This window comes from Pygocentrus nattereri, chromosome 15 (genome assembly GCF_015220715.1).
Source record: "Pygocentrus nattereri isolate fPygNat1 chromosome 15, fPygNat1.pri, whole genome shotgun sequence".
In the NCBI taxonomy this organism is placed as follows: domain Eukaryota; kingdom Metazoa; phylum Chordata; class Actinopteri; order Characiformes; family Serrasalmidae; genus Pygocentrus; species Pygocentrus nattereri.
Window position 1 is genome coordinate 5491756 of NC_051225.1, and position 25388 is coordinate 5517143.

General features: G+C 40.9%; 1 protein-coding gene across 19 annotated transcripts in view; it reads left to right on the forward strand.

Moving 5' to 3' along the window:
- The window catches only part of ptprsa (protein tyrosine phosphatase receptor type Sa), a 364902-nt gene extending 339834 nt beyond the window's left edge, over nucleotides 1-25068 (forward strand). For all 19 annotated transcript variants that reach the window (XM_017693300.2, XM_037545527.1, XM_037545523.1 and 16 more), the window contains 7 exons: nucleotides 1432-1717; nucleotides 7741-7919; nucleotides 9688-9814; nucleotides 11142-11267; nucleotides 15135-15289; nucleotides 19724-19859; nucleotides 21114-25068. In XM_017693300.2, coding sequence (XP_017548789.1) covers nucleotides 1432-1717; nucleotides 7741-7919; nucleotides 9688-9814; nucleotides 11142-11267; nucleotides 15135-15289; nucleotides 19724-19859; nucleotides 21114-21182 — 1078 coding nt within the window. In that variant the 3' untranslated portion in view covers nucleotides 21183-25068. The remainder of the gene's footprint in view (nucleotides 1-1431; nucleotides 1718-7740; nucleotides 7920-9687; nucleotides 9815-11141; nucleotides 11268-15134; nucleotides 15290-19723; nucleotides 19860-21113) is intronic.
- The last annotated feature ends 320 nt before the right edge of the window (nucleotides 25069-25388 follow it).

A 25388-nucleotide genomic window follows, 5' to 3' on the forward strand; every position in this document is an offset into this window, starting at 1 on the left:
AAAGTTTCACCAGGGCTGACAGGAGGCTAAATTTAGATTCTGTGTCCAGCTGAGGAATACAGGTGTTATAACAGTGCGTGTTTTATGGCGGGTCACCAGTCAGAACCCATTCCAGCAGAGCAGGCCGAGACCTAAAGGTTGAGCTAAACTGAGATGGCATGAGAAAAAGAGCGAGCGAGAGACGGAGACAGAGTGTGCTCATGGCTCTGTTCATGTTCTTAGCTCTCCTGAACTCTCCTTTATTCTGCACCACATGAATAAAACGGTCATATGCAAAAGTTTCAGCGCCCGGTCGAATGAGTTTCTTTTTTCCGATGTGAAAACAGCCCTTTTCTAACAAGATCCGTGATTTTAATCCGGTACTAATCTGCAGTGCCCGTAGCTTTTACAAGTCTGCTAAGTAATAATTCCTGAGCACATTACCTTCTATAATTCCTCAGACTTAGAGCTCCTGCAGAAACAGTAGTCCTGTTCGAATCCGCCTCACAGTAATGTGATGACAAATCCTGCTAATAGACATCGGCACGTCTGTTTTTTGGTGAGCAGGAAACAAGGCTGACCACTAAAATGGAGCTCTTAGTGCAGCTCCTTAATGCTTGAGTTTAAAGTTTATACATATATATATGCATGTATGTGTGTGTGTGTGTGTGTGTGTGTGTGTGTGTGTGTCTGTATTTATACACACATGTATATATCACTGCTATCTGAAGAAAACTTCTCAATTTTTTTATGTTTTCCAGTTTTTGACATTTTTAAAAATGCCTGTTGTCCTTTATATTGTCTGTAAATTCCATGATGAATGGACCAAAGGAAATGACAGAAAATGACTCCGAAAAAAGTCTGGTCCCATTGACGTGCAATAAAAGTAAAGCATGTTTTTTGCTTCTCCTGTAAAGTTAGCATTTTAGATATTTTTCCGACAACAGCGATATATTAGTCTTAAAGGCACGGAAACAGAAGCGGTTTAATTCTACGGAATTGAAGGGAGGAGGTTGGAAAATGGTCGAGTAAAAATGAATTATAACTTTTTGAGATCTAAACCCACACAAAGCTCATGCGTGGATATCAGGGGTAAAAAATAAAGTACAGTGAAAATATAAAATATGGGCCTTTTAAGGTTTGACTGCACTTCTAGACTATCCTTCATGAAAATCCTCATATTACTGTTTAGTTTGGGTTCTTGTTGCAGTGAACATTAAGTTTCTGATATTTCTGAGGTTTAATAATAGTTAATAACTATTGATAGTTAATAACTATTCAATAATAGTTAAAGACTACATTGTTTTCACTGCTTATTTTCCTCAGTGATGGTTTCTGTTGGCGGTGGTTCCCTCCGCAGCTCTGACTTTGTCCATAGCTCAAATTATTCTCTGTGTCTCTCTACCATCCTTCACACTGTTCTGACCTGCGCTCTCTGTCTGACGTGTTCAGTGCTGGCGTGGGTCGAACCGGCTGCTTCATCGTGATTGACGCAATGCTGGAGCGCATTAAGCACGAGAAGACGGTGGACATCTACGGTCACGTGACGCTGATGCGCGCTCAGAGGAATTACATGGTGCAGACAGAGGATCAGTACAGCTTCATCCACGACGCGCTGCTAGAGGCTGTGGCCTGCGGGAACACCGAGGTGGCTGCCCGGAGCCTTTTCTCCTACATACAGAAACTGGCACAGGTGGAGCCAGGAGAGCATGTCACGGGCATGGAGCTCGAGTTTAAGGTAACACACACTTACAGCCCATTCAGACGCAAAGTACTGTCCACTTAACTGATACTAGAGTATCTAGCGTCTAGAGGAATTATAGTCATTTACCCATGTATTTTTAAATGACATAACTATGTATATTTATTTGCATAACTACTGATATCGTTACATAAGTAAATAGATTTCGTTTCAATATTTTCCTTCTGTACACAAAACCAATCACTTTTCATCAAATTCAGATCATAATAAAATGCTCTTCTACTTCTAAACAAAAATGTGGTGTGGATTGAAAGACAAACATTTTCCACGGAATCTTTCTACTTGTCATAACAAGCTTAGTTAAGTTAAAAGGGAATTCCACTCAGAGTTTTTGATTAAGTCGGTTGTTGCAATGTAAACAGATGTATTCAAAATGATTTGATGTGAATATAAATTCTTTATTCTAGACAACTTTACCTACTCTTTACGATGTCTTTACAGTGGTGGTGATGGCAACCAGGCGTCGCCATGACTACAACACAAATACAGCCACTATCCAAACCACCAGTGAACCTACACGCCTCTTCTGAATTATTCTTTAAATGTTAATAACATTAAAAAAGTGGTAAATCTGAAGTTTTCTTTGGGGACTATTTTGCCTCACAACCCACTGCATGTACCTCTCCACCATAATGGATTGTAAAAAGTAAATTTTAGGGCAAAAATTCTTGAAATGATTGTGAAGTAATGTCTCAGGCAACATATTCATAGCCATTTCATGGTGTAGCTTTCTGCGAGGGAGCTTTTTAGAGGCGTTAGACTTTTTAGACGTCTGGTTCCTATCACCACCACTGTCAACAGTTCTGACTCGGCGAGTTTAGAATGGAGCATTTCGCAGCAAACCAACTCCGAATGACCTTGTTAACATATTAACCACTGAAAAATGCAGAATTTTGAAAACTCTGTGGTGTATACCTTTCAGCTGGGGTTCCACATTTTGACTTGACTTGTGTTAATAATCCGATAGCCACAGAAAATCAGATTTCAGTAATCCAGTCAACGTGTTTACATGACAATGACAATGGTAAACTCTGGGTCTACATGAATCAGACAGTAATCAGGTTCCTGCTTTACAACCAGCCAAAAACCTTCACACCACAGCTTGTTTTAAAATATTATGCTACTTTAGCTGAGAATATGAACATACATCATCTAGAAGATGAAGAATATTGAAATTCTTTATTTTGTGAAGTATCTTGCGGCAACACAGCTCCTTATTTCCGGAGCCATCGTCTGTTTTCTCACATGCGCGGACTGAGAAATCTGAAAGAAATCAGAGTAAGAGTTCACACGCACTGAAATCTGATTACTGAGCTAAAATCACGCTCTCGTTATCAGCTCTCTGATCCGAGAAATCAGAGTGTGCTGTTTACATCGTTACATGACCATTTGAATAATCAGATAACTGCAGAAATCCGATTACGATCAGATTATTACTCTCAGTGATTCTTTAGCAGCGAGGAGCACCCAGTCATGATCCAGAGAATCACAGGTCGCTCTCAATGCAAGAACCAGCACTGAAGTGCTCAAAGACACAGCGGCTGGAATCAAAGTTTTAGCTAAGAGTTTTTTTTTTTCTTCAACTGATGGAAAAATAAACTATTAAAGAATGACCAGGAAGAAAATTCAACAATTGTTGACTTAAAATAAGATTATAATGAGCTGACATCCCGTCAGTTAACGCTTACTGTACAGTTTATATAGTTACTATGGACTGTTGTTATTGTTCTTTGCAGGCTCTCTGTAATTGGTCAAAATTGGTCTCTTTTAAGATCCATGCGGTAGTTCAGTCTTCAAGACGTGCTGACGACACCCACTGTGGTAATTTATCACAATAACAGCAACACAGCCCATAGCCCATCCAACGTAGCCAAGTCCTCCGTATCTGACTGTAAGATTTCATTAGAACTATCGAATGCGACGTGTTGTTTTCGCCAGCATCTGCGGTTACGCAACCCCCGTGTTCGGCCACGTCTCAGTGTTGAAGAGCAGTTGACCAGCTGCGGAATGCTACGTGACTAAAACCCATTAAAGCCCACTCTCACCAGAGCGGCTCTTGACCTAAATGCGCACACCGTGTTGTACTACAGCATGTAATCGTTTGTCAAATTACTCCTCGCAACGGAGGGATGCGTCTGTTAGCCAAAGGACAGGATGATTGTCATCTCCTGGGAAGACGTTTTCTGCGCAGTAGTTGCTGATTATGTAACTGTAGCGGCGACACAGAGGACCAAAAGTTAGTGTAGTGTTAATAACATGCGCGGGAGGACGAGAGGAGGCTGTAATTAATACCTGATGATGATGAATAGACAGAGGAGAGAGGGAGAGAAGGCACAGAATGTACGTTGTGGCCTTCACTAATGAATATAAAGGGATTACAGCTTCTCAGGGTGGCGCTCCGGACCACATGTGGTCTATTCCGACCCTCATAGTCACAGAGAATGAGAGAGAGAGAGAGAGAGGATGCATCATTCTCTTTCTGTTCATATTATAGGCGCGAGTGTCTGATCACACAGTCGATTACGATTCTTTAGGGAGCAATTCAGCACATTTGTGAAATCTCAGATTTCACCTTCGATCAGTGTTCCACCGAATACGCCGGGATTATTTACGCAGCACTGAATACAGACAGTAAAAACAATACAATAAGGTTTGGTACAGTTGAAAATGAGTACATACTTTACTGAATATTCTGATAATTGACTTTAATCTGTTCTGACGTCACAATTCGATACAGTTTAGTCGCAACAACCCACCTTCAATGCATTTGTGCACCTATAGTTTACTAAAAAAGTGATGCATTGAATTTGCTTCATTAAAATGTATACATCATTCCCACATGAGTGAAATATAACAACACAGTTGCTGCCAGAGGCAGGAGTCGGAAAGCATGCGGCTCTTTTACTGCCCTGTTGTGGCTCCTCAGCGGAATAAGACTTTTAGGTAAAAAATGAAATAATCCTGCTTTACAGTAAAATAAAGCTCTGCTGATCATTCAACACAGTTTTAACAGTAAATTGTCTTAAACGCTGGAGGTAAAGTAGCCTATAATTTACCAGCCTTGAACCCTGAAGACTGGCGCACAGACTGCTGATCACACAGCAACACATACAACGATCTTGCCTAGTTAGTAGCTACAAAAATGCAAAGAGAAAGATTTAAGACGAACATCGATAATTTGGAGACAAATGGACATTTATAATCACTCCAGCCGGTGTCCTGATATGTTTAGTCTGCAGAGAGAAACTCAAAGTCTCGAAGCTGAAGTCAGTTTCTTGTTCTCCAGCTTCTTGTTCAAATTTTCCGGTTTCACCTTAAATGGAGCAGCAGTTGCATAAGGTGGAACGGGAAAATTTAAACAAGAAGCTGGTGAATGAGAAACTGACTTTAGCCTCGTAAAAAGTTGAACATTTGAGAGACACTTTACAAGAAACTGCTCTACTTTTGCGGAAAAGTTTCCTGCCAGAGATGTGAGAAAAGCAGCTGTAGCTGAGCTAAAACTTAAAGCAGAGCAAAGTAAGTCTGTGTTTTTGTTTGTATTGTATTATTTAGTCTATACTAGGACATTGCCTAGCATATATTAAGACCTACCATAACATGTTGATGCCCCCAAAGTGGTTTGATTTTTGTTGAAAGGACAAAATGGCTCTTCTGAACATTTGGGTTGTGATCCCTGGCCAAAAGTAAGTAAATTGAAAACCAGAACCGCGTTCATATAATATTTAGGAATGAAAATATACGTTTTTCAGATTTTTTACATTTGCACTTTATTCTATGTGTTAAAATGTGTTGATTCTACCGAGTTAAAACACTGCACTATACAGATTGTTTTGCTGCAAACGCAAAGATGCGTTGTTTTGTAATGTAAATGTAAGATATGAGCCCTTTGAACTTCAATACTCTGTTACAGGTTTACTTCACCTCACCCTTAGTAATAATTTTATGCTGTGCAAATGTTGAAGCAAGTGAATTAAATACATCACCTCATCATCTTACTGTTTTTTTGATGCACTTCTCAGCAGAATAGGCCATAGTCCAATACTCCTGTCCTGTGGGTTAGAGAGATGATGGGAGGGGTGTCGTGGAGGCTGGCTGGGGGAGTAAACTGCTTGTAGAAGAACACTCGGGTTCATGTAGCGCTTTCCTCTTCTCCTCCCTCTCTTACCTCCTCAGGATTCACCAGGCAGCTGAACCTGCCAGTCTGGGAGTGATAGCATATGCATATGCATGTGTGAGGGGTGTCATATGCATATGAGTGCCTGTGCATTTGTGTGTGTTGTACTGTTCTAGCTGCCTGGCGCATGTTTGGCCCTCTTCTCCACTCCGTCTCATGCCCTTCCAGGTGCTTCTTTGAAAGAGAGTCAAAGGAAAGTGTTGGCGCGCCGCCAGTGGGCCGCTCCGAGTGGGCCTTTGGTGCAGGGAGGGGGAGACACACACTCGAGAGCTGCGGCAGGGTTGAATAGACTGAAAGACAGCTAGAGAGAAAGAGAAGGAGGTGAGAGAGACACAGAGACAGGGAGTGAGAGAGGGAAAAAAGGAGCGAGAGAGCAAGAGTCTGTGGATGTGCCTGATTCGTCCCGTAACTGGATAGGATCCTCTCAGACAGCTGACCTAGAAACAGAGACGAATCAAGCCCGTTGTAGCTGTTCTGATGTTAATGGGTGGGTACAGGCCTTAATTTGGATCATGACACGGGGGCATCGGGGGCAGACGCTCTGTGCGTGTATGTGTGTGCGCTAGTTTTTATACTTTTTCAAGACAAAAATGTCTTGACTTTGTAGGAGAAGTGGGGAAAATTGATAACCTACAATGTCGGAGCCAGCAAACTGGCTTCTGAGATCAAGATTATATTTAGGTTTAGATCATTCCTATAGCGTATAGGTAATTACATGCGTAATACATACAAATAATACATATAATACAAATATAATATTAATATTATTACATATATGGACTCATCATGCTCAATATTTAGGAAAGGAATATTTTTATTACATATAGATGCTTAAATATATTTAATACAGACAGGACACATTATTCCATTTAGATACTTGCATGTATATGTAAAAATGTAAAATATATATAAGCATACATATCACTGCTGTGGGAAGAAAACCTTGTATCTCCGTTTTTTGTTGTTTTTCAGTTTTTGACATGGTTTAAAAATGCCTGTTGTCCTTTACATTGTGTGTACATTTCATGATGAATGGACCAAAAGAAATGAGTCAAAATGACTTGGAAAAAATTCTGGTTCCATTGATTTACATTGAAAGTAAAGTAAGTTTCTTTCTTCTCCTGGAAAGTTACCGTTTTGGAGATATGAGGTTTTGTTCCAGCAACAGCAATATGTAATACAATGTCACATGCATTTCCAAGATGTATTATAATACATATGGGACATAAGTACGAACAAGCGTTCTGCCTGACATTGTACAAAACATGAGGGAATGCACACTGGTGCTCTTATATCAGAGTTGACAGTGACCCATTTCACCAGTTCTAGCCGTTTCTGTGGCTTGCAGAGTCGGCTGTGTCTACGTTTAATAGACAGGGTGATTATGAAAGAAATGGGTGCTGACAGGTTTCTCACCAGCCTGGAGGAACAGGATGACTCTAGAAGCCTCTAGAACGCACTACAACTCGTAACCAGGGAACTGGAACCAGAGATCACTCACGACTGATTAAAACATCAAGGCCACTCACATTAAGGGGCTTTTTAAAAAATGATGAAGCTAATTTTTAATGACTGAAGTCCAGTTAGATCAAATGCAGTCTTATGGTGTTAGGGCTGAGTGGTATGGATAAAATACTATATTATGATTATACCTTCACGTATTACAATTGCAGTAAATTTTGCAATATACTAAAAACACCCAGACGACCCTCAGAAACTCATCTCCAGCATCAGATGGCAGTTTTTTAAAGGGCTCATTTACATTTCTACCTTTTGTCATATCAGCACCTCAAAAGTCAGTATTGCATTTCCTTTTCTATTTCAGCGACTGGCAAACTCCAAGGCTCACACCTCGAGGTTTATAAGTGCCAACCTGCCCTGTAACAAGTTCAAGAACCGACTTGTTAATATCATGCCGTACGAGACCACGCGGGTGTGCCTTCAGCCAATCAGAGGGCTGGAGGGGTCCGACTACATCAACGCCAGCTTCATCGATGGATACAGGTACATAAGAGCTACAAAGCGAGGGTGCAAATCTCTGACCTCGCCAGTGATTGTTAGATTCTGATTCTTTAGGAAGTTTGGAAATTATTCAGTGCATCATGACGTCTCTCACAACTTTATGACTGATTCATTACAGTGTAGGCAAATGTTTTGTTGATTTTCTAGGTAAATCTGACCTGCCCAAACCTCTACGGTTGACTGTATAGGCAGTAAAAAACAGGATTTTTTAAATATTTGATATGAGTTTATTATAATTAGTCTAATTAGAAAATGTGCACTCCTATAGTTGATTACATAATAATGTGTAATAATATGTATACTGTTTGTACCTTGACGTACCTGACAACGTAAATGTTCCCATAAAAGGTACAACAGCGGTTTTAAGGTCTGATTGAGAACCTTGAGTTCCTCCAGGTGAAAAGTTGGTATTTGTTCCTTGTCATAACTGAATGTTTTAAAACAGAACAGTAGAATAAAAGCCTGGAGGCGAGGCGGGGTGAGTGGAGTCAGCACATCATTTCAGTGGATTATGGTTCAGTTATGCTCCCTGACTAACGGTACCGGGATGTACCCCTGAGGGTCCCACCCCAGTGACAAGAGGGGCACTGCCCCAGTGACGGTTTAGTACCTTTATTTCTGAAAGTGTGATAATATAGAATAATTACAATATTACTGATTGTAATAGTCAAATCATCAATTAAAATCTATTGTAATCCATTCCACAATCTATGAATTCAGGTCATAATGCGGTACTTTTACACTCCTATTACAGGGGCATTCATTCAGAGAATGGTCTTTTCCTTGTCTGCCTCTTTGTCTCTCTGTCTTCCTCTTTGTCCCTTTATGTCTCTTGTAGTTTTTTCCTATTGTTCGCCAAACCTTCAGTGCCTCTTTCAGTGCAATGTACTTAGATCCAAATGGCTTTATAAACGTATAATAGCATTTCTGCCAATGTAGCACATTTTCATCCTGTTTACATATCGAATAGCAGTTAAGGAACATGCATGTGGTCTTCTTTATGTGGCTTTATAGAAGCTTTTGTTCTGTTTACTTCTACAGCAAGACATAACACTTAACGCAGCTCGTCTTGGTTATTCTCAATGTTCACTTTCACTCAGTATTCATAGCATCCTGTGCACTCAGTACATTAGTGGAGCGCTTAGTGCAGCATCTCAGAAGGCTGTAAACTGACTCTGATGTATTTTGAGTGTAATTTGACTTGCTGTGCATGAATTGTGTGCAGACGTTCTACAGCAGTGCCGACTATGAAAGCCAGGCCTTTAGTTCTGGCCATAAAAATCAAAACTCGGAGAAAACACCTCTACAGTAATGCTCATTTTTGCCCGCGCCCCTCTGGAATTCTCGTAGTATGTTGGCACTAAGCTAACGGTAATTTACATGAGGAATTTTTGGTTGTTCTGGATTTGGTCAAACATGGATATCTAAAGATTGTACAGTGTATTAAATTGAATAGATTTGTGGATAGTGAAATATGAGTATTACTGCAGTACTTAGTGTCTGAATACAACATGCAGGATGATACTGTTAAAATGAACTCATAAGTAGATTCATGTAATTTTTTTATTTCACAGAAATCATTAGTCCTTCTCTGAAGGCCTAGAAGGCCCTGAGGGTTCCTCACTGCTTTATTAGATGAACGGTGCAATACAAGTGCTTTTGTAATTGCCTGTAGTGTGTGTGTGTGTGTGTGTGTGTGTGTGTGTGTGTGTTTTAATTACATCCTGAGCTCTTCTGTGTGTTTGTACAGGCAACAGAAGGCCTATATAGCCACCCAGGGTCCATTAGCCGAGACCACAGAGGATTTCTGGCGCATGCTGTGGGAGAATAACTCCACCATCGTGGTGATGCTGACCAAGCTGAGGGAGATGGGCAGAGTGAGTGTGGATGAAGTGTAGAGACTCAGAACCAAATAGCCAGGAGCCAAAGGCCCTGAGCCAAAAGCTGCCGTGTTGCTTTTCCACTTATTGGGCTGCTGTTCTGTGGCTAAATAATTACAGCGGCTACATAATTAACCTGATTAATCAAATGATGCCAGTGTGTTCGTCTGCGAATGGAGTGGTGTAACACTCAGGGGAAAAAAAGCTATAATTTCACTCTCATGAAATTCTATGATAATCACAAGTGTGAGGAACTACTGGTCCTGTTATATTTGAAAATAATGTTGTTTAAATCTAATTTAATGCATGTTCTATAGATTTGTGACTGTTGTATTTTCTGTATGCTTTTGAGTGGCAAGCCTGGAAGGTTTTTCAAAGCATGATTTCTCAGGGAGCCACTAAATTGAATTACTCAGTGTTTCAAAATTGAGTGCATAATGCAAAATTCAGTCACTGAGATGTAAACAAAGTCATTCCAAGTGATTTAATGTGAAATTTTGCATTGCGGACACATTTACCGGGTCACTGGTGGTAACAGGAACAAGAGGTCACAATGTCTAACATAGCATTTATGCATTTATTTACTGTCTAAATTGACCAGTTAACCTACATGTGTCTTCTGGGTCTTTATATGCTGTCTGAGCAAAACTTTGCATCCCCATTTTTGTTGTTTTTCAGGTTTCAACATAATTTGAAAATTCCTCTTACATTGTGTACGTATTTAATGATAAATGGCCTAAAATTACTTAGAAAGAATTCTGGTTCCATTGACTTACATTAAAAGTTAAGTAGGTTTTTTTCTTTCTCCTGTCAAGTTACCATTCTGGAGATGGGAGGTTTTTTTTCCCCGACAGCAGCGATATGTAATGTTAACAGTGGTCAATCTGAAAACTTTGTTTTTGGCGCTATTTTCTTTTGCCATTATTGCAGAGGACCACCCTGTATGTACTTTGCAAAGCATATTTTAGGCCAAAACCTTCTCAAAACTATCATAAAACATTCATAACCATTTCTTCTCATGGCTTTCTGTGAGGGGCCATTTAATGTTTGACCGTCCTGTCCACTGTCCACAAGCGACTGAATGGCTTTGTTTACATCTTATTGGTTTAATTGTGCAGAAAAGTTGAAAAATGGGCTGAATTCACCTTTAATATGAGCGTCAAGCCCTGTCCAATAAGAGACCGGAAGAGTATTCCTTACATTAAACTTAAGTTATCTGGTTTCACAGAGAAATCCTACATTGTTGAATATCCTCCTGCACCTCAAAGTAAAGCTGCTTTGGCTGAGTATCACACCGCACACTTGTCTGTGTGTGTTTCCTCAGGAAAAGTGTCATCAGTACTGGCCAGCAGAGCGTTCTGCCCGGTATCAGTACTTTGTGGTGGACCCCATGGCTGAGTATAACATGCCCCAGTACATCCTCCGCGAGTTTAAAGTTACGGACGCGAGGGTGAGTTTCACTGCATACAGCGCAGTCTTTCTGTCTTTCACACGCACTGGTTTCACACACACACACACACACACACACACACACACACACACACACACACACCCACATAACTAATTGGGTTAAAGTCGCAGACAAACACTTCACAGAATGATCCATTCTCAAAAGCATCACCTGTAAAACTGGTAAACGTGGTACTAGGAATCAGAGAACTCAGTCACAGTAAAATAAGGCAGAATCACTGCAGAAATGGGCGGCAGAGTCGGGAAAGAAAGACAGAATCAGGATGGAATCGGAGCAAAATAAAGACAGAAATTAGAGTCATGATGGAATCGGGCGGAGTCACGATAGAATAAGCGTGGAGCCAAGACAAAATCAGGACTGGGACCAGAACAGAACTGGGTGAAGTCATGATGGAAACAGGTCGTAATCAAATTAGAGTCCGGATGGAAATTCCGTAACGAGCAAACTGCCTCCGCCTTCTATGTGACTATAGCAGTTGTAGCCTAACGGCCAAGCCCTGTAGCAGGACACAAGTGTGATAAGTGGTCAGTGTAGTGCTCTCCCTGTGGAATGATTATCACTAAACACTCCTCACACACAGGGCCTAGAAGAGGTGAGCAGAGCTGGCTGTGTTAGCTTTAGCCAGCACTGTAATTGTGATTGCAGGACCGGCTTTGATGATTCAATCAGCCCACAGTGCAGGCACTTATTAAAGAGACCCCTAATCAAAGGTGACTGGCTCGAGAGGAGGATGGAGAGGGATAGAGAGAGGGAAGGGAGGATGGTAGCACACTGGCTGCACAGTTACGCTTCCTGGCCCAGAGCTAGTCGCATACTTAATCACATGATTCGACACACTTTGTCCAAAATTTCCTCCTTTTTTCAATTTTTCCATCCATTCTGGGTAAAATAAAAATGGTGCAGCCGAGGAGGAGTGTGTGTATCTTGTGTGTGAGATAGAGGGGAGGGGGAGTTGTCGAAAGAGAGGGGGAGAGAGATAAAGAGGGAGAGAGAACTAAAGAGGGTAGAGTGATGGTGCTCTGGCTGAGCTTTCATTAGGCCAGGCCGAGTGTTTGATGTGTGGGGCGAGCTCATACATTTTTTGGGGATGAGTGAACCGGGTCCCGCGCTCGCCCAGCTTTAATTTGGCCTTTTTCTGCCTGAGTTCAAAAATATTCCACTTTTTCAATCCCCGCCTCGCGCTCTCTCTCTTTTTTCCCTTTACTCCTCTCTGAATTGGGCAGTGGTCTGTGTCGTACCCTTCTTTGATTTCCCAGCAGGCCTCTGTCTCGCTTTTTCGCTCTCCACCCTCTCTCTCTCTCTCTCTCTCTCTCTCTCCCTCTCTCCCTCCTCCTTTCTTTTTTTCTCTATTTCTTTCTGCCTTTGTCTGTCTTTCTCTTGTTCTCTCCCTCCTTCAATTTTTGTTTTCTTTTTTCTCCCTCTCTCTCTTCTTTCTGTTTCCTCTCTCTCTCCCTTTTTATTTTCATTTCTTTTTCTCCCTTAATCTGTCTCTTTCTCTTGTTCTCCCTCCTTCACTTCACTTTCTCTCCACTCTCAATTTCTTTTTGTCTTTTTTTTTCTCTCCCCTTGCTCTTTCCACCCTTTTTCTTCCATTTCTCCATTTTGTCTTTCTTCTCCCTTTTTCTTTCTCTTTGTCTCTATCACTATCTCTGTCCTTCACCCTTTCTCTCTCTCTCTCTCTCTCTCTCTCTCTCTGTCCTTCACCCTTTCTCTCTCTCTCTCTCTCTCTCTCTGTCCTTCACCTCTCTCTCTCTCTCTCTCTCTCTCTCTCTCTCTCTCTCTCTCTCTCTCCCTGTCTCCCTCTCCCTCCCGCTTTATCTCTGTACCACTTTATCTCTCCCTCTTACTCACCCCTTCTCACTGTCTTTCTCTTTTCTATTGCTCTTTACTCTCTCTCTCACCACATACACTCCACTCCACTCTCTCTCTCTCTCTCTCTCTCTCTCTCTCTCTCTCTCTCTCTCTCTCTCTTTCTCCCCCTCTTCCTCACCCTTTCTCTCCCCATTCTCACTGTCTCTCTTTTCAATCTCTCTCTACTCTCTCTCTCTCTCTCTCTCTCTCTCTCTCTCTCTCTCTCCCCCTCTTCCTCACCCTTTCTCTCCCCCTTCTCACTGTCTCTCTTTTCAATCTCTCTCTACTCTCTCTCTCCTTCACTCTGTCTTTTATTCACCCCCTGCTCTACTGTGGAGCTTTTGTGGGGAGTCTCTTCCTTCACTCCACTCATCCGTCAGGCCAGGGGTGACGGGGCATCTCTCGCCCGCGTCCAGCCATCGATCACCCGTCCACATCCTTCCAGTTTAACATCGTCTCCAGAACAGCGTTACAGCACACTCACTCCATTGATTTTGCCCTAATTCACAGAGAACTGCAGCCAGAGAGAAAAAAACAGACAGAGGAGGAGAGAGAGCCACTTCTGTGGTCTGTTCTCTGTTGAGCTTTCACACATATTACATATCAGACCATTGGTCAGTGTTTTATTCTAATGTTAAATAACTAATTTAATCCCTCAAACTCAGACAGTCTGTATGTGGTCCCATTTCAGTCCCTCACTCTCATACAGAACCTACTCGTTAGTTTCACATGAATGCGGAATAATTTATAGCAGGTTCCAGGGCTGGAAAATACTTGAATACTTCATTATTAAAATGTAAGTATTGAAATTGAATACTTGTACTTTTACTTTTTTACATCTCCAAGAGAAAAAATACCAAATGTACCTCAGTGTAAAATTAAACTGAACACAACTGTGCCGATTCGTTAATATGGCACACATCAGCAAAGAAAACACTTATTTTTATATTAAAACATTTACTTAATACAGTTATGTTCAAATGTGACTTTACTCTCATTCATGTACAGTACTGTGCGAAAGTCTTAGGCACCCAAGCCACATTTTCAAAATCTATTTATTTGTGTAGTTTGTGTTTATTTGCTGAGAAAAATGTTTATATTTAAATAAACAAAATTTATAGAATATTAATTAATACTGATATATGTGTATATGTGTGTTTGTTGACCCATCTCCAAGCCTCTCCTCGAGGAAGTCCAGTATTATATGTATTTAAAAAGCAGCTCCTGGTTTGACCAATCAGTGCTCAGTAAATTGAGCTCATGATGTAATTGATGATATTAACGAGTCTCTGTGGCGGCTGTGAAGGAGTCAAGGAAAAATATGGACCCGAAAAATTCTTGTTACTTTTTATTGTTTTTCTGTTTATTTGAATTATGAATACGACTTTATTCTAATGTATATTGTGATAAACTCACTGCTGAGGTCCATTGTTTAAACATTTCTACTGTGTATCTTTGGCTCCATTTTTAATTAAGACTTTGACACAGTAGTCATAATTTTATTTAGTATACCTTTAAGTACAGTTTTACTTTTTATACTTTTTATCATCCTTTTAGGTATTATAGTTTAATTTCTCTGTATTTTTTCCTCCCTGGATGCTAAGCCTTCAAGCAACACTGCATTGTTTTTGTTTATTTTATGTAATCTACTGCATTTGTGGCATCGATTACCACAAACAATTTGAATGCAATTTAAAAGTTTCTATGTAATATGAAAAAAAAACAAAATTCAGCTCGTTTGAAACTCTTATAATCGATGCTATAGGACAGTTGCTGAGTTCATAAAAATGTTCTACAAAAATTCAATATTTCTGGAACATTTTCATGAATTGCGAGCAGTCTTTACAAATTAGGCTGCAAATCTCACGACGGGACGAGTGTCCAGTGTAGTGATGTGAGCGCCACGGAAAAACCAAAGTGAAAGTACCTGCTGTTCATGTTGTGTCCGAAGGTCCATTGGAACAGCTTTGATGAGGCGTTTTCTCTTTCTTTCAGGATGGACAGTCCCGGACTGTGCGGCAGTTCCAGTTCACTGACTGGCCGGAGCAGGGCGTGCCCAAATCCGGTGAAGGCTTCATTGACTTCATTGGACAAGTGCATAAAACCAAGGAGCAGTTTGGCCAGGATGGACCTATCTCTGTCCACTGCAGGTGAGCAACACATATAAGGACGTTTGGAAGCACTTATTTTCCTCAGTAATCATTTATAGTGTTTAGATTGATAATATTATAAGCCAGACACAGGTTTTCATGTTTTATTCAATATGTGCAGTGTTTGACGGTACAATGCAGAAATGAAAAATAATGTACTGTTATTATATATTTATAGTTGTACAGGTGCCAGAATGTAAGTGCGACATTTTTGATGGAACAGCAATTTAAAATAAGAATAAATTCAGCGTAATGACAGTTAAGGATGGGTTGAAGGGTCTCAATTTATTTAAAATGACTACTACTAGTACACCACTAGTAAAGACATCAAGGTAAACGGCCTAAGACTGAGGTATAACGGATTGGCTGTATTCTAGTAAACATCTAATATTAGCTGAACTTTGTAGTCCGGCAAAAAAAATCTCGTAGTCCTTTTCAAGCTTGCTCCTCTCTGAGAATGAAAAATGCTCCAAATTGGGTAAACAGGCCGACCTTAATGAGGGTGATGTAAAAGAAAGTGAGTCTTCTGCATTCTTATTCATAAATGCTGCCGTAATGTCTTCCACTACAATGATTTCTGCTTTAGTGTATAACGGCAGAATAAGGATTAGGCCTCCTGTTTCCCTTCTGCCTTGAAAAAAGCTCCCTTGAGCACATATACACACATACTCTTCATCACACTGCTGGTTAAAAGCCCTAATGGCATCGTCAGACGGTGACGGCTGTAGTCCTATTACCTCCAATAGCTTTCTGCTTATTATAAATAAGAGTGTCCTTCTCCATGGCAGCAGCGTTTAATACACAGAGCAGCAAAACAACACGGCCTCCAACTTCACATAAATAATCGCCCGGTCCTTTACCACTACATTACTGACAGCTACAAAGTGCCTGTGTTTTACTTTAGCTAACATCATTAGTGCTCTGCTGTATGGAGCATTGCATTATGCAGGTGGTGTAAAAGCAGCAAAGCTAGTAATGCATAACTAGTGTGTATTACATAATACATATATACAATCAGAAGCTGAATTATGCCAGTGTCCAGTTCTGTTATAAAGTACACCGATCAGGCAGAACATCATGACCACCTCCTTGTTTCTACACTCACTGCCCATCTTATCAGCTCCACTTACTGTATAGCTGCACTCTGTAGTTCTACAGTTACAGACTGTAGTCCATCTGTTTCTCTGATACTCTGTTACCCTGTTCTTCAGTGGTCAGGACCTCCATAGACCCTCACAGAGCAGGTACTATTTGGGTGGTGGATCATTCTCAGCACTGCAGTAACACCGACGTGGTGGTGGTGGTGTGTTGTGCTTGTCTGAGTGGATCAGACACAGCAGTGCTGCTGTTTACTTCTGTACTGTACTATGATCATTTTCTGAGTTTTGCCATATCATTTATTAACAGTCCCTATAATTAAGAAGAATCCTAATTACTATTTTAGGGAAAAGGTTTTAAAAAAATAGTATTATATAACGTATGCCTCAGTCAAACGGAATAAAGTTGCCATATACAGACTTTAGTAGCAGGTGGTTGTGGTTGTGATGGTCTGTGTGTGTGTTTAAAACTCGTACAGTGCAGGTCTGGTGGGATTATACCAATGCAGAATGTTTAAAGTGACTGATGGCTTTGTGTCTGACCACCATGGGGTCAGTAAGACGTCTCTGTGTGAGGAATAATAGCTTTAATAGCTTGTTCATTCATTAGAGTGCGGTATCAGGCCCATGTCTGATACCAGTACTGATATCAATGCATCCGTAATATGTTTTTGGGGGTTTTAATGCTGACATATAAAGCATAGTAATATGTGAAGTATAATTTTCGGCCTACAGTTTTACCGTTAAATTCCTGTATGTAAGCTTCCGCCTCCTGACCCCCCTCAAATTTACACCCATAGCATCACGACACATTTTACAAACAATATGCTGTGCAGTCCTGCTTGGAAGTAGGAGTACAGTATGCGCTGAATGAGTGTGAAATGTGTGTGGCCCAGTTTCTCTCTCGTTTTGCTGGTGTGGGCTCACACAAAGAAGAGCTCTGCCCTTTAGCTCCTCACACGCTGAACTGCCGCATCCTGTCGTTCTTACAACTCACAGGCACATTGTTCTGCTTCAGATCACCTTCTTTTTCTCATTTCATTCCATTCCTCTACTGTGCCTCTGTTTCCCTTTTCCTCGTGTCATACACATCACCTCTATTCGTTTTCAGACACCTCGTTCTCAATCTCGCCTCATCGCTACGCGTCATGTTTTCCGCATGACATATCTAATGGAGTCGGTGGATTTGGTCATTAATTGCCTGAGTGTGTACAGTAAATGAAAGTGTAAATCCTTTTATTCGCCGCGCCTCCACACCTGTCACATTACGAACCCTGTCTGTTTAAGCGAGGTTTGATGGCGTCTGAGAGCCGTGTCAGAATAATGCTTTATGAAAATTGCCCTCCTTTTCCTTTTCAGGGTGGGTTTGGTGGCAAAGCGCTGAATATCAAAAGCTCTTTATTTCGCACTGTCCTTCCGAACAGGACGCTCATGTTTATAGTTGCGTCGTTACGACAATCACTGTTTAACCACCTTCATTATATTTTATGTGAGCGGACGCTAAATCTCGCCCGCGTTTTGATGCCCCGAGCCCATTCTTCACGTTCAGGCTTTTCCTCTGTCCGTGTTCACGGTAATCCGCGTCTTCATTTTCAGCTTTGCCAAGTGGAAGTGGCAAAAAATAAATCTGTTGTCATATCAATTATCGTTCCACGGGTGAAGTGGGAGTCGTTCCACAGCGGAGCAGCTTAGCGTGACGGCCCCGGAGTATTGCAGGATCAAGCTTAAACCCCCCCCCTATTTCAGGCGCTGTCATAAAGAAAAGGGCTTAGTGTGGGAGAGTGTGTGCTACCAGTTTGCTCTCGGTGGCGCCTGAATGTGCCTCCCATTAGAATTGGCACACGCAGTGCATCATGATTGCTTATTAGATAATCCTGAGAGGGTTATGGATCACTACCTTTCTAAGGTTTACTCATTCAGGAACGTCCGGAACAGCCAGCACGGCCATAATCATAACACGCTATCGCTCCTTGGATTAAACAAAGGCCGTAGCTACACAACTGACAATAAAGGTGCCAATTCTTTGGATGGCACAGAGGAACACTGTCAGGGGGATTGGTTGGTGTAGTGGTTAACACCTCTGCCTTCTACACTGTAGACTGGGGTTCAAACCCCAACCTGGGTAAACACCCTACACTATACCAATAAGAGTCCTTGGGCAAGACTCCTAACACCACCTTGGCCTACCTGTGTAAAATGATCAAATTGTAAGTCGCTCTGGATAAGAGCGTCAGCCAAATGCCGTAAATGAACATGTAAAAAAGATTGTTATCGGTGTCAGGACATGCCTATATCAGGAGAGAAAGCTGCATTGTGGTGTTTCTGGTCATATTTTGTTCATTTCTTAGTTTATGCTGAGCAAATGTGCGGCTTGATATTACTTTTTGTCAATTTTAAGTCGTATCATTTTCTTCAGATGACCAAAAATAATAATAGCGTTTTATTAGCCTTTATAAAATGTTTTAGTTTGTAGGTAGAGAATTTTGCGAGGAGCAGGTGGTGCGTTAACACGCTTGAATGATACAAGTGATTAGTGAGAACGTGAGAGACTGAGGCGACCGGTAAACATCTCAGAACTCACATCGCTGTTGTCGGATCAAACCTCCTGTCTCCAAAAGGGTCACTTTACAGGAGAAGGGAAAAACCTACTTTACTTTTAATGGAAGTCAATGGAACCAGACTTTTTTCCAAGTCATTTTGGGCCGTTTCTCTTGGTCCATTCATCATGAAATTTACACTCAATGTGAAGAGTAACAGGCCTTTTCAAATCATGTAAAAAAAGCTGAACGAGGTTTTGTTCCGACAGCGGCGATATGTAATAATACGTAGAAAATTCTTTTTCACATTCAAAATTGTGGTAATCTTGTTCTACAGCTGTTCTGTTGAGACGGTTCTACAGCTCTGGGTGTTCGAAAACATCCAAAACAGACAAACTCTCCAGGTCTGAATGATACATGGCTCTTTTTTTGTATCACTCCATAACATCCAGCTGAAACATGCTGCTTTAAAACACAGCGCGGGCTGCAGAGTGCTGTTCAGTCATGGTGCGAGTTGCTGTTTAAACCGCAGTGAAAGAAGCAGAGAGTTTGAAAAGGCATCCTCTGCATGCCCATTAAAGAACCATTCAGTGGATGCTTTTTTAAAGAAGCATTTTTGTAAATGTGATGTGTGAGTGAAGCTATTTAAGGTTTACAGGCTTTCCCTAGAACCTTCAAATCAAGCCAACAACAAATGCTGATGTGTTTTTAGGCTGTGGGCCAGATGTTTTTATCATTATTATTATTATTCCATTCAAAACCTCCGTTTCTGATTGGTTCTGTCTTTCTGTTCCATGCAGTGCCGGTGTGGGGAGGACTGGAGTCTTCATCACGCTCAGCATCGTGCTGGAGCGCATGCGTTATGAGGGCGTGGTGGACATCTTCCAGACGGTCAAAATGCTGAGAACTCAGCGGCCAGCCATGGTGCAAACAGAGGTGAGACCTCAGCCTTACTGTTTTAAAAACAAAGCTTCTGTCATTAAAGCAGTGATTCGACTAAAAATGTCTACAGTTTCCCTCTTAAGCCAGATGTAGCTGATCTTCCAAGACAAGTCAAGAGGCTTTTATTGTCATTCCATCTCTGTACAAGTACACAGTGGAGTGAAATTACGTTCCTCCAGGAACATCACGGTGCAACAAGGAACACAAAGTACAGTGTGAACCTGCAGAATGAAGCTAGAAACAATATAATAAATATGATAAATTAAACAGACAGACACAGTAAACAGACAGGACACAGCACTTATTTCTGGACATGAGGTGGTGAAAATAAGGTGCAGAGATATTTAGCGTCAGATGACCGACATAAACGCAGCAGTTACCGAGGTGGTAAAACGTCTATTTGAAATGACTCGACTGGACATGGTAATCAGGGGCGGCACGGTGGCGCAGTGGGTAGCGATGTCGCCTCACAGCAAGAAGGGCCTGGGTTCGATTGCCGGCCAGGCAACCAGGTCCTTTCTGTGTTTTCCCCTTGTCTGCCTGGGTTTCCTCCTACTGTCCAAAGAAGTGCAGTCAGGCCACCTGTACATGCTAAATTGCCCCTGTGTGTGAATGTGAGTGTGTGTTAGGAGGGTGTGGTGGTGTGAATGCATGTGCCTCTCTGCCCTGCAATGGACAGGTGACCTGTGTCCAGGGTGTATCCTGCCTTCCGCCCAATAACCACTGGAATAGACTCCCCCCCACGACCCAGAAGGATAGGAAGTTTAGAAAACGTGTGTGTAGAAATAGAAACTGGAAACCTTTTTTTTTTTCGAGAAATTATGCAATTTTATGATTATCAAATTTATTTTTCATCATACTGCCAGTAGTATAAGACGCCTTTACTAGATAAAATAGTTTAAAACAGGAATAACATCTACACATATGTTAAGGAATATCATAATATACTTACATCAATCTCGGAATGAGAAGTACTAGATATTTAGACTGGAATCGAGACGATTTCACCTGCCAAGATGTCATTTTTTGCAGTCTTGCTTGATGCTTATCAGGGTGTTTAAGCTTCGGTTACTTGTCAGCTGCATTAGCCTCACAGCTCCAGTACAAATCCAAAGACCAAACTTCCGACAACTTCAAGACCAAACATGTCCTGGCCTTCAGGGTGAGGAGCTGCTGTTCATTTCTAGTAATAAAATCATCCTGATTCTAACTCAGATCTGTTCTCTTTCATTCATGTTGCTTTTACAGGACGAGTACCAGTTTTGCTACCAGGCAGCTCTGGAATACCTAGGAAGCTTTGATCACTATGCAACGTAAAAAGCCATCTTCTTCCCTCTGCCCAGCACCCCCCTCTACAGCCTCCTGAGCCATAGAAACTTGCTTGAAACAATTGAATCGATAACAACTATACAACAACAAAAAAAGATTAAATATCAAAGAAATCCTCTTTTTGAAATAAAAATAAAACCATCGTCTGCGCTGGCGGCGGCCTCTCGAACCACCATCCACCCAATTGGACGGAGACCCTGAAGAAGTGGACAAAAAAAGGACCCCATCGGAAAACATCCCCGTACATCCTCACTCGTGAGATGGAACCAAATGCATAGGCTCAGGCTGCGGGGGTGGGAAACGATCTGGATGCCGGACCGCTAACTTTACCTCAAGTGTTCTGATGTGGAGGATATTATTATTAATCTGTATGTGGACGTATATTTCCAAAACCGAATCCTGTAAAGATACGAACTTCAAAATAAAAGGAGAAAGGAAGGAACAGCTAGCAGGCATCTGTAAAAGGTCTGGACCACGTCTACCTGTCTGTTTCAACCAGACTGGATGTTGAGACGCTGAGACTGACTGGTTTGTTGACTGAGCTCAGATCTTTCTGTGTTTACAAAGGGGGGGTTATGCCATTTCCAGAACCCACATAGCAAAGAACTGTTTGAAAGCTGACAGCAGAATCTAAGAAAACGCTCTAACCTGACCATCCGGAGCAGAAGATTCGAGTTTCAGGGACTGTGGTAGCAAAGTAGATAGGATTTTTATCACTGCTTAAACTTAGTATACTACTACAGCCTTCTCCTCCGGTTTGACGTGTAGTCGGAATCCTGAACCACGTCGGAACGGGCAGCTGTCTGGGAAAGCAAGACGTTTGCCACAAAAAAACAAAACAACAAAAATTAACTCACGTACCACTTGTGTTTCTCCAGCACTCAAGGTGCAGGCAGTTGTTTCGGTGCTTTTGAGGACAAAGCTAGCTAACATTTTCGGAAATACGCCAATGTAGCTTTGAAAAAAGGAGGTGATGAGGGTGGGAGGCATCTTCGACCATCAGCCAGGGACATGAGGACCAAAGGATTCTCCACCAAGCTCAGCGTGTTTTCTCCGGATCCTAGCATTCATTACCTTTGACTGGTTTTCCCCCACTGTGGTTCATGGCATAGAGGAACATACAACAAAAAAAAAGAAACGGGGGATCGTCTGGTGGGTTTGTTTTGATGTCTTTTGCGAGTTATGGTGACTTTTTACATCTCCGGTGACCAACTTTCATTGCCATGATTCTGAATGACTGTCCTCAGACTGTGTTTTGGTTTTTCTTTTTTCTTTTTCTTTTTTTGGCTATACCAAACATGCTGCTTTAGCTATGTGATGCTATACGTCTGTGTGTGTGTGTGTGGAGATCATGATGGAAGAGAATGAATGGACTCCATGAAAGAGTATAACCCCGTGACACTCACCAACCGGATCGTTCTCCAGAAGAATGGAACGAGTCAGATGTTCCTCAAAGCGTTGTAAGTCTTGAAGAAGAGAGTAACATCTGAAGGTTGAAAACTTTCAAGACCCTTCTTGAGTCCATCGTGCCAGTCCTCCCATTCTTTCTCCACAACCAGGCTGTGAGCGAGCAACCAACAGGCAATCGTGATCAATCTGGATACACGGACCTGAGCACCACCACCACCACCACCAACAAAACAATGACGGTACAACTTCATGCATCACAGAAACTTCAAACCTGTTTTCGTTATCGTGAGTAAGACTCAGACTCACGCCGAGGAGAAGAAAGCTTCTCTTCCTTTCTTTGGACTTTGTAGAGGTCAAAGGTGGTGTGCGTATACTGGAGAATGCTTGAACAGTGGAGCTTTCGGATTAGATGTGCATACTAACTGCGCGATGGAAGGAGCCGTGTGTAGTCTTTCTTATTTCCAAAAAGCCTTATTGTAATTGTAACATTATACGAGAAAAAAATGACATTGTTGTATTATTATGATTATTGTTATTTTACTTAGAAGACTTTTTATTTCTCGGTTTAGTTTTCTAACAGAGATACTGTACTCGTTTTTCTTTTTTTTTAGTTTGTTGGGTTTTTTTTAACTAGCAGGTAAAAAAAAGATCATTTTGTTCATATTACGTTAAAAGACATTCTATTTTTTCACTATAGAAATGTTAAGTAAAATGTGTACATGTGTATGTATGTATGCATGCATATAGGCCATGCATATATAGATACATCAACACATATACACTATATTTAAATGCAGAATATAAAGATGTATCCAAATCTTAGTACGAACAGCATTTTCCTTCTGTCTTTTTTGCTCTTTCAGTTCCACCCATGAACGTTTATTTGCTTCTATGAAATTATGAATAGCCTTTTTTTAAAATCATGATTTGTTGGAGTGCAGCCTGTTTGCCTCGAAGAAGTCGAGGAAATTTCTGGCTGCTATTCATTTTTTTTTTTTTCTTTTTTCATTCTTACTACTCCGAAGACGAGTAGAGGGATGTTTGATTGTTATAGTTATCATCAGTAGTATCTAGTATTAGGAAAAAGTATTACTTTTTTTAAAAAAAGAGAAAGATTTCTTTACTGAACATTGACTTGAATAATAAACAAATCTTTCATTTTCCAAATTTATCCTACTTATGAACTGTAACAACTTCTGACCTTTCAAACCATACACTCCAATATTTCACCCCTCCTTTTTATTCATTTTGTTTTTTTAAAAAACACATTTTGGTTTTTAATTTGTACTTTTGAAATCGCAGACCGATCATCCGCTTATTATATATCAACAATGATCCTGAATATGACAGATGTACATAAACAAATATATATGTATTTGTATAATTTGACCCTGTCTTTGAACGATAATGAAATCAAAAAAAGGAAAAAAAAAAACAGACAAAAAAAAAAAAAGCTTCTGCTAGAACTGCAAATTTTCCAGCTTTCTCTGAGGAACTCGGTGTCTTAGTAGAACCTTCATCTCTGCTCCCTTCAACTTCACCTTTTATTTTTATTTTATTTTTTTATTATTTCGTTGTAACTTTTCTGGCTGCCAATTGAAGTTTCTTCTCCTCTCCCTCAGTCGAGGATATGGAGTTAACCTCTTCCTTACAGCCGTCTGCCTGAAGCAGTCACGAACAGTTTTACATGCCCTCAATAATAAATTCTGAAGAGTGTGTGAAAAGCCACATGCAGACTAATATAGACTTAATGCAGTAACAGCATTGCCTTGAGTGAATGTGAATTTGGTGATGTGTCTAATGGCATCACAGCTGGGCGAGAGTCATTCAGCATGACTTCTCTCTCTCCACTGCCCCTATACTCCATTCTTTCCTTAAGCATCTTTTTTTTTTAATAGTGTTGGGCTTTACCAAGATCTAGATTTGTACAAGTACATACTACAAAACTTTGGGTTGTTTTGTTTTGTTTTATTTTATTTGGTTGGTTGTTTTTTTTTATTTTGGTAAGGGACCTTTATGGGAAGTACAGAGAGACTCTGGAATCTGGAAATGCTGCCTTGTGAACTGCTGGGAGTGTGAAACGTTTCCCCAGTGAAAACCTGGAGAAGCAGTGACGCTCCTCTGTATGAACGGACGCGCTGCTCTGGAACTCCAAAAACAAAGCTGGAAGTGACGTTCTGACTTCTTTGGTGTCTGGATCCCAGACCTCACAGCCAAACTCATAAAACGTGGGATTGATTAGGGAAAAATACAACCGAACCAGTACAGGGGGGAAAAAAAAGTGTATTAACAAAAAACAAAAATAAGAAAAAAAGCCAAAATTCCGAAGTGAAAATAGTTTTTCTTTGTACGAAGGCCAAGTGATACTGCTTTCAAACTGTTACTTCTAATTGAAACAATAATTGGTTTAAAACCACTGTGTATGTAGATATGTTGACTTTGTATTAAAGAAATGTTGTCTGAATGGTTCGTCTCGGTGGTTATTTTATCCTGCATATCAGAATCAGCGTTCAAACTAGGGATTTTAACTCGGAGGTGGAGGAAGCTTTGTTACTATAGTTATTGTGGAATTCTTATACAAGTATCAGTGAGACTTTACTTTACGTTAACAGTAACAAAACATTGCATCTACAAATCTTTCAGGGATTTTCAGGAAAAAATGTTCTTCACTTTTAATGTAAATGGAGAAATCCATTCATCATGAAATGTTCACACAAAAAAGGGCAGCTGGCATTTTCAGAAAAAAAATTACAATGGAAAAAAATGACCAAAAACAGACGTTCT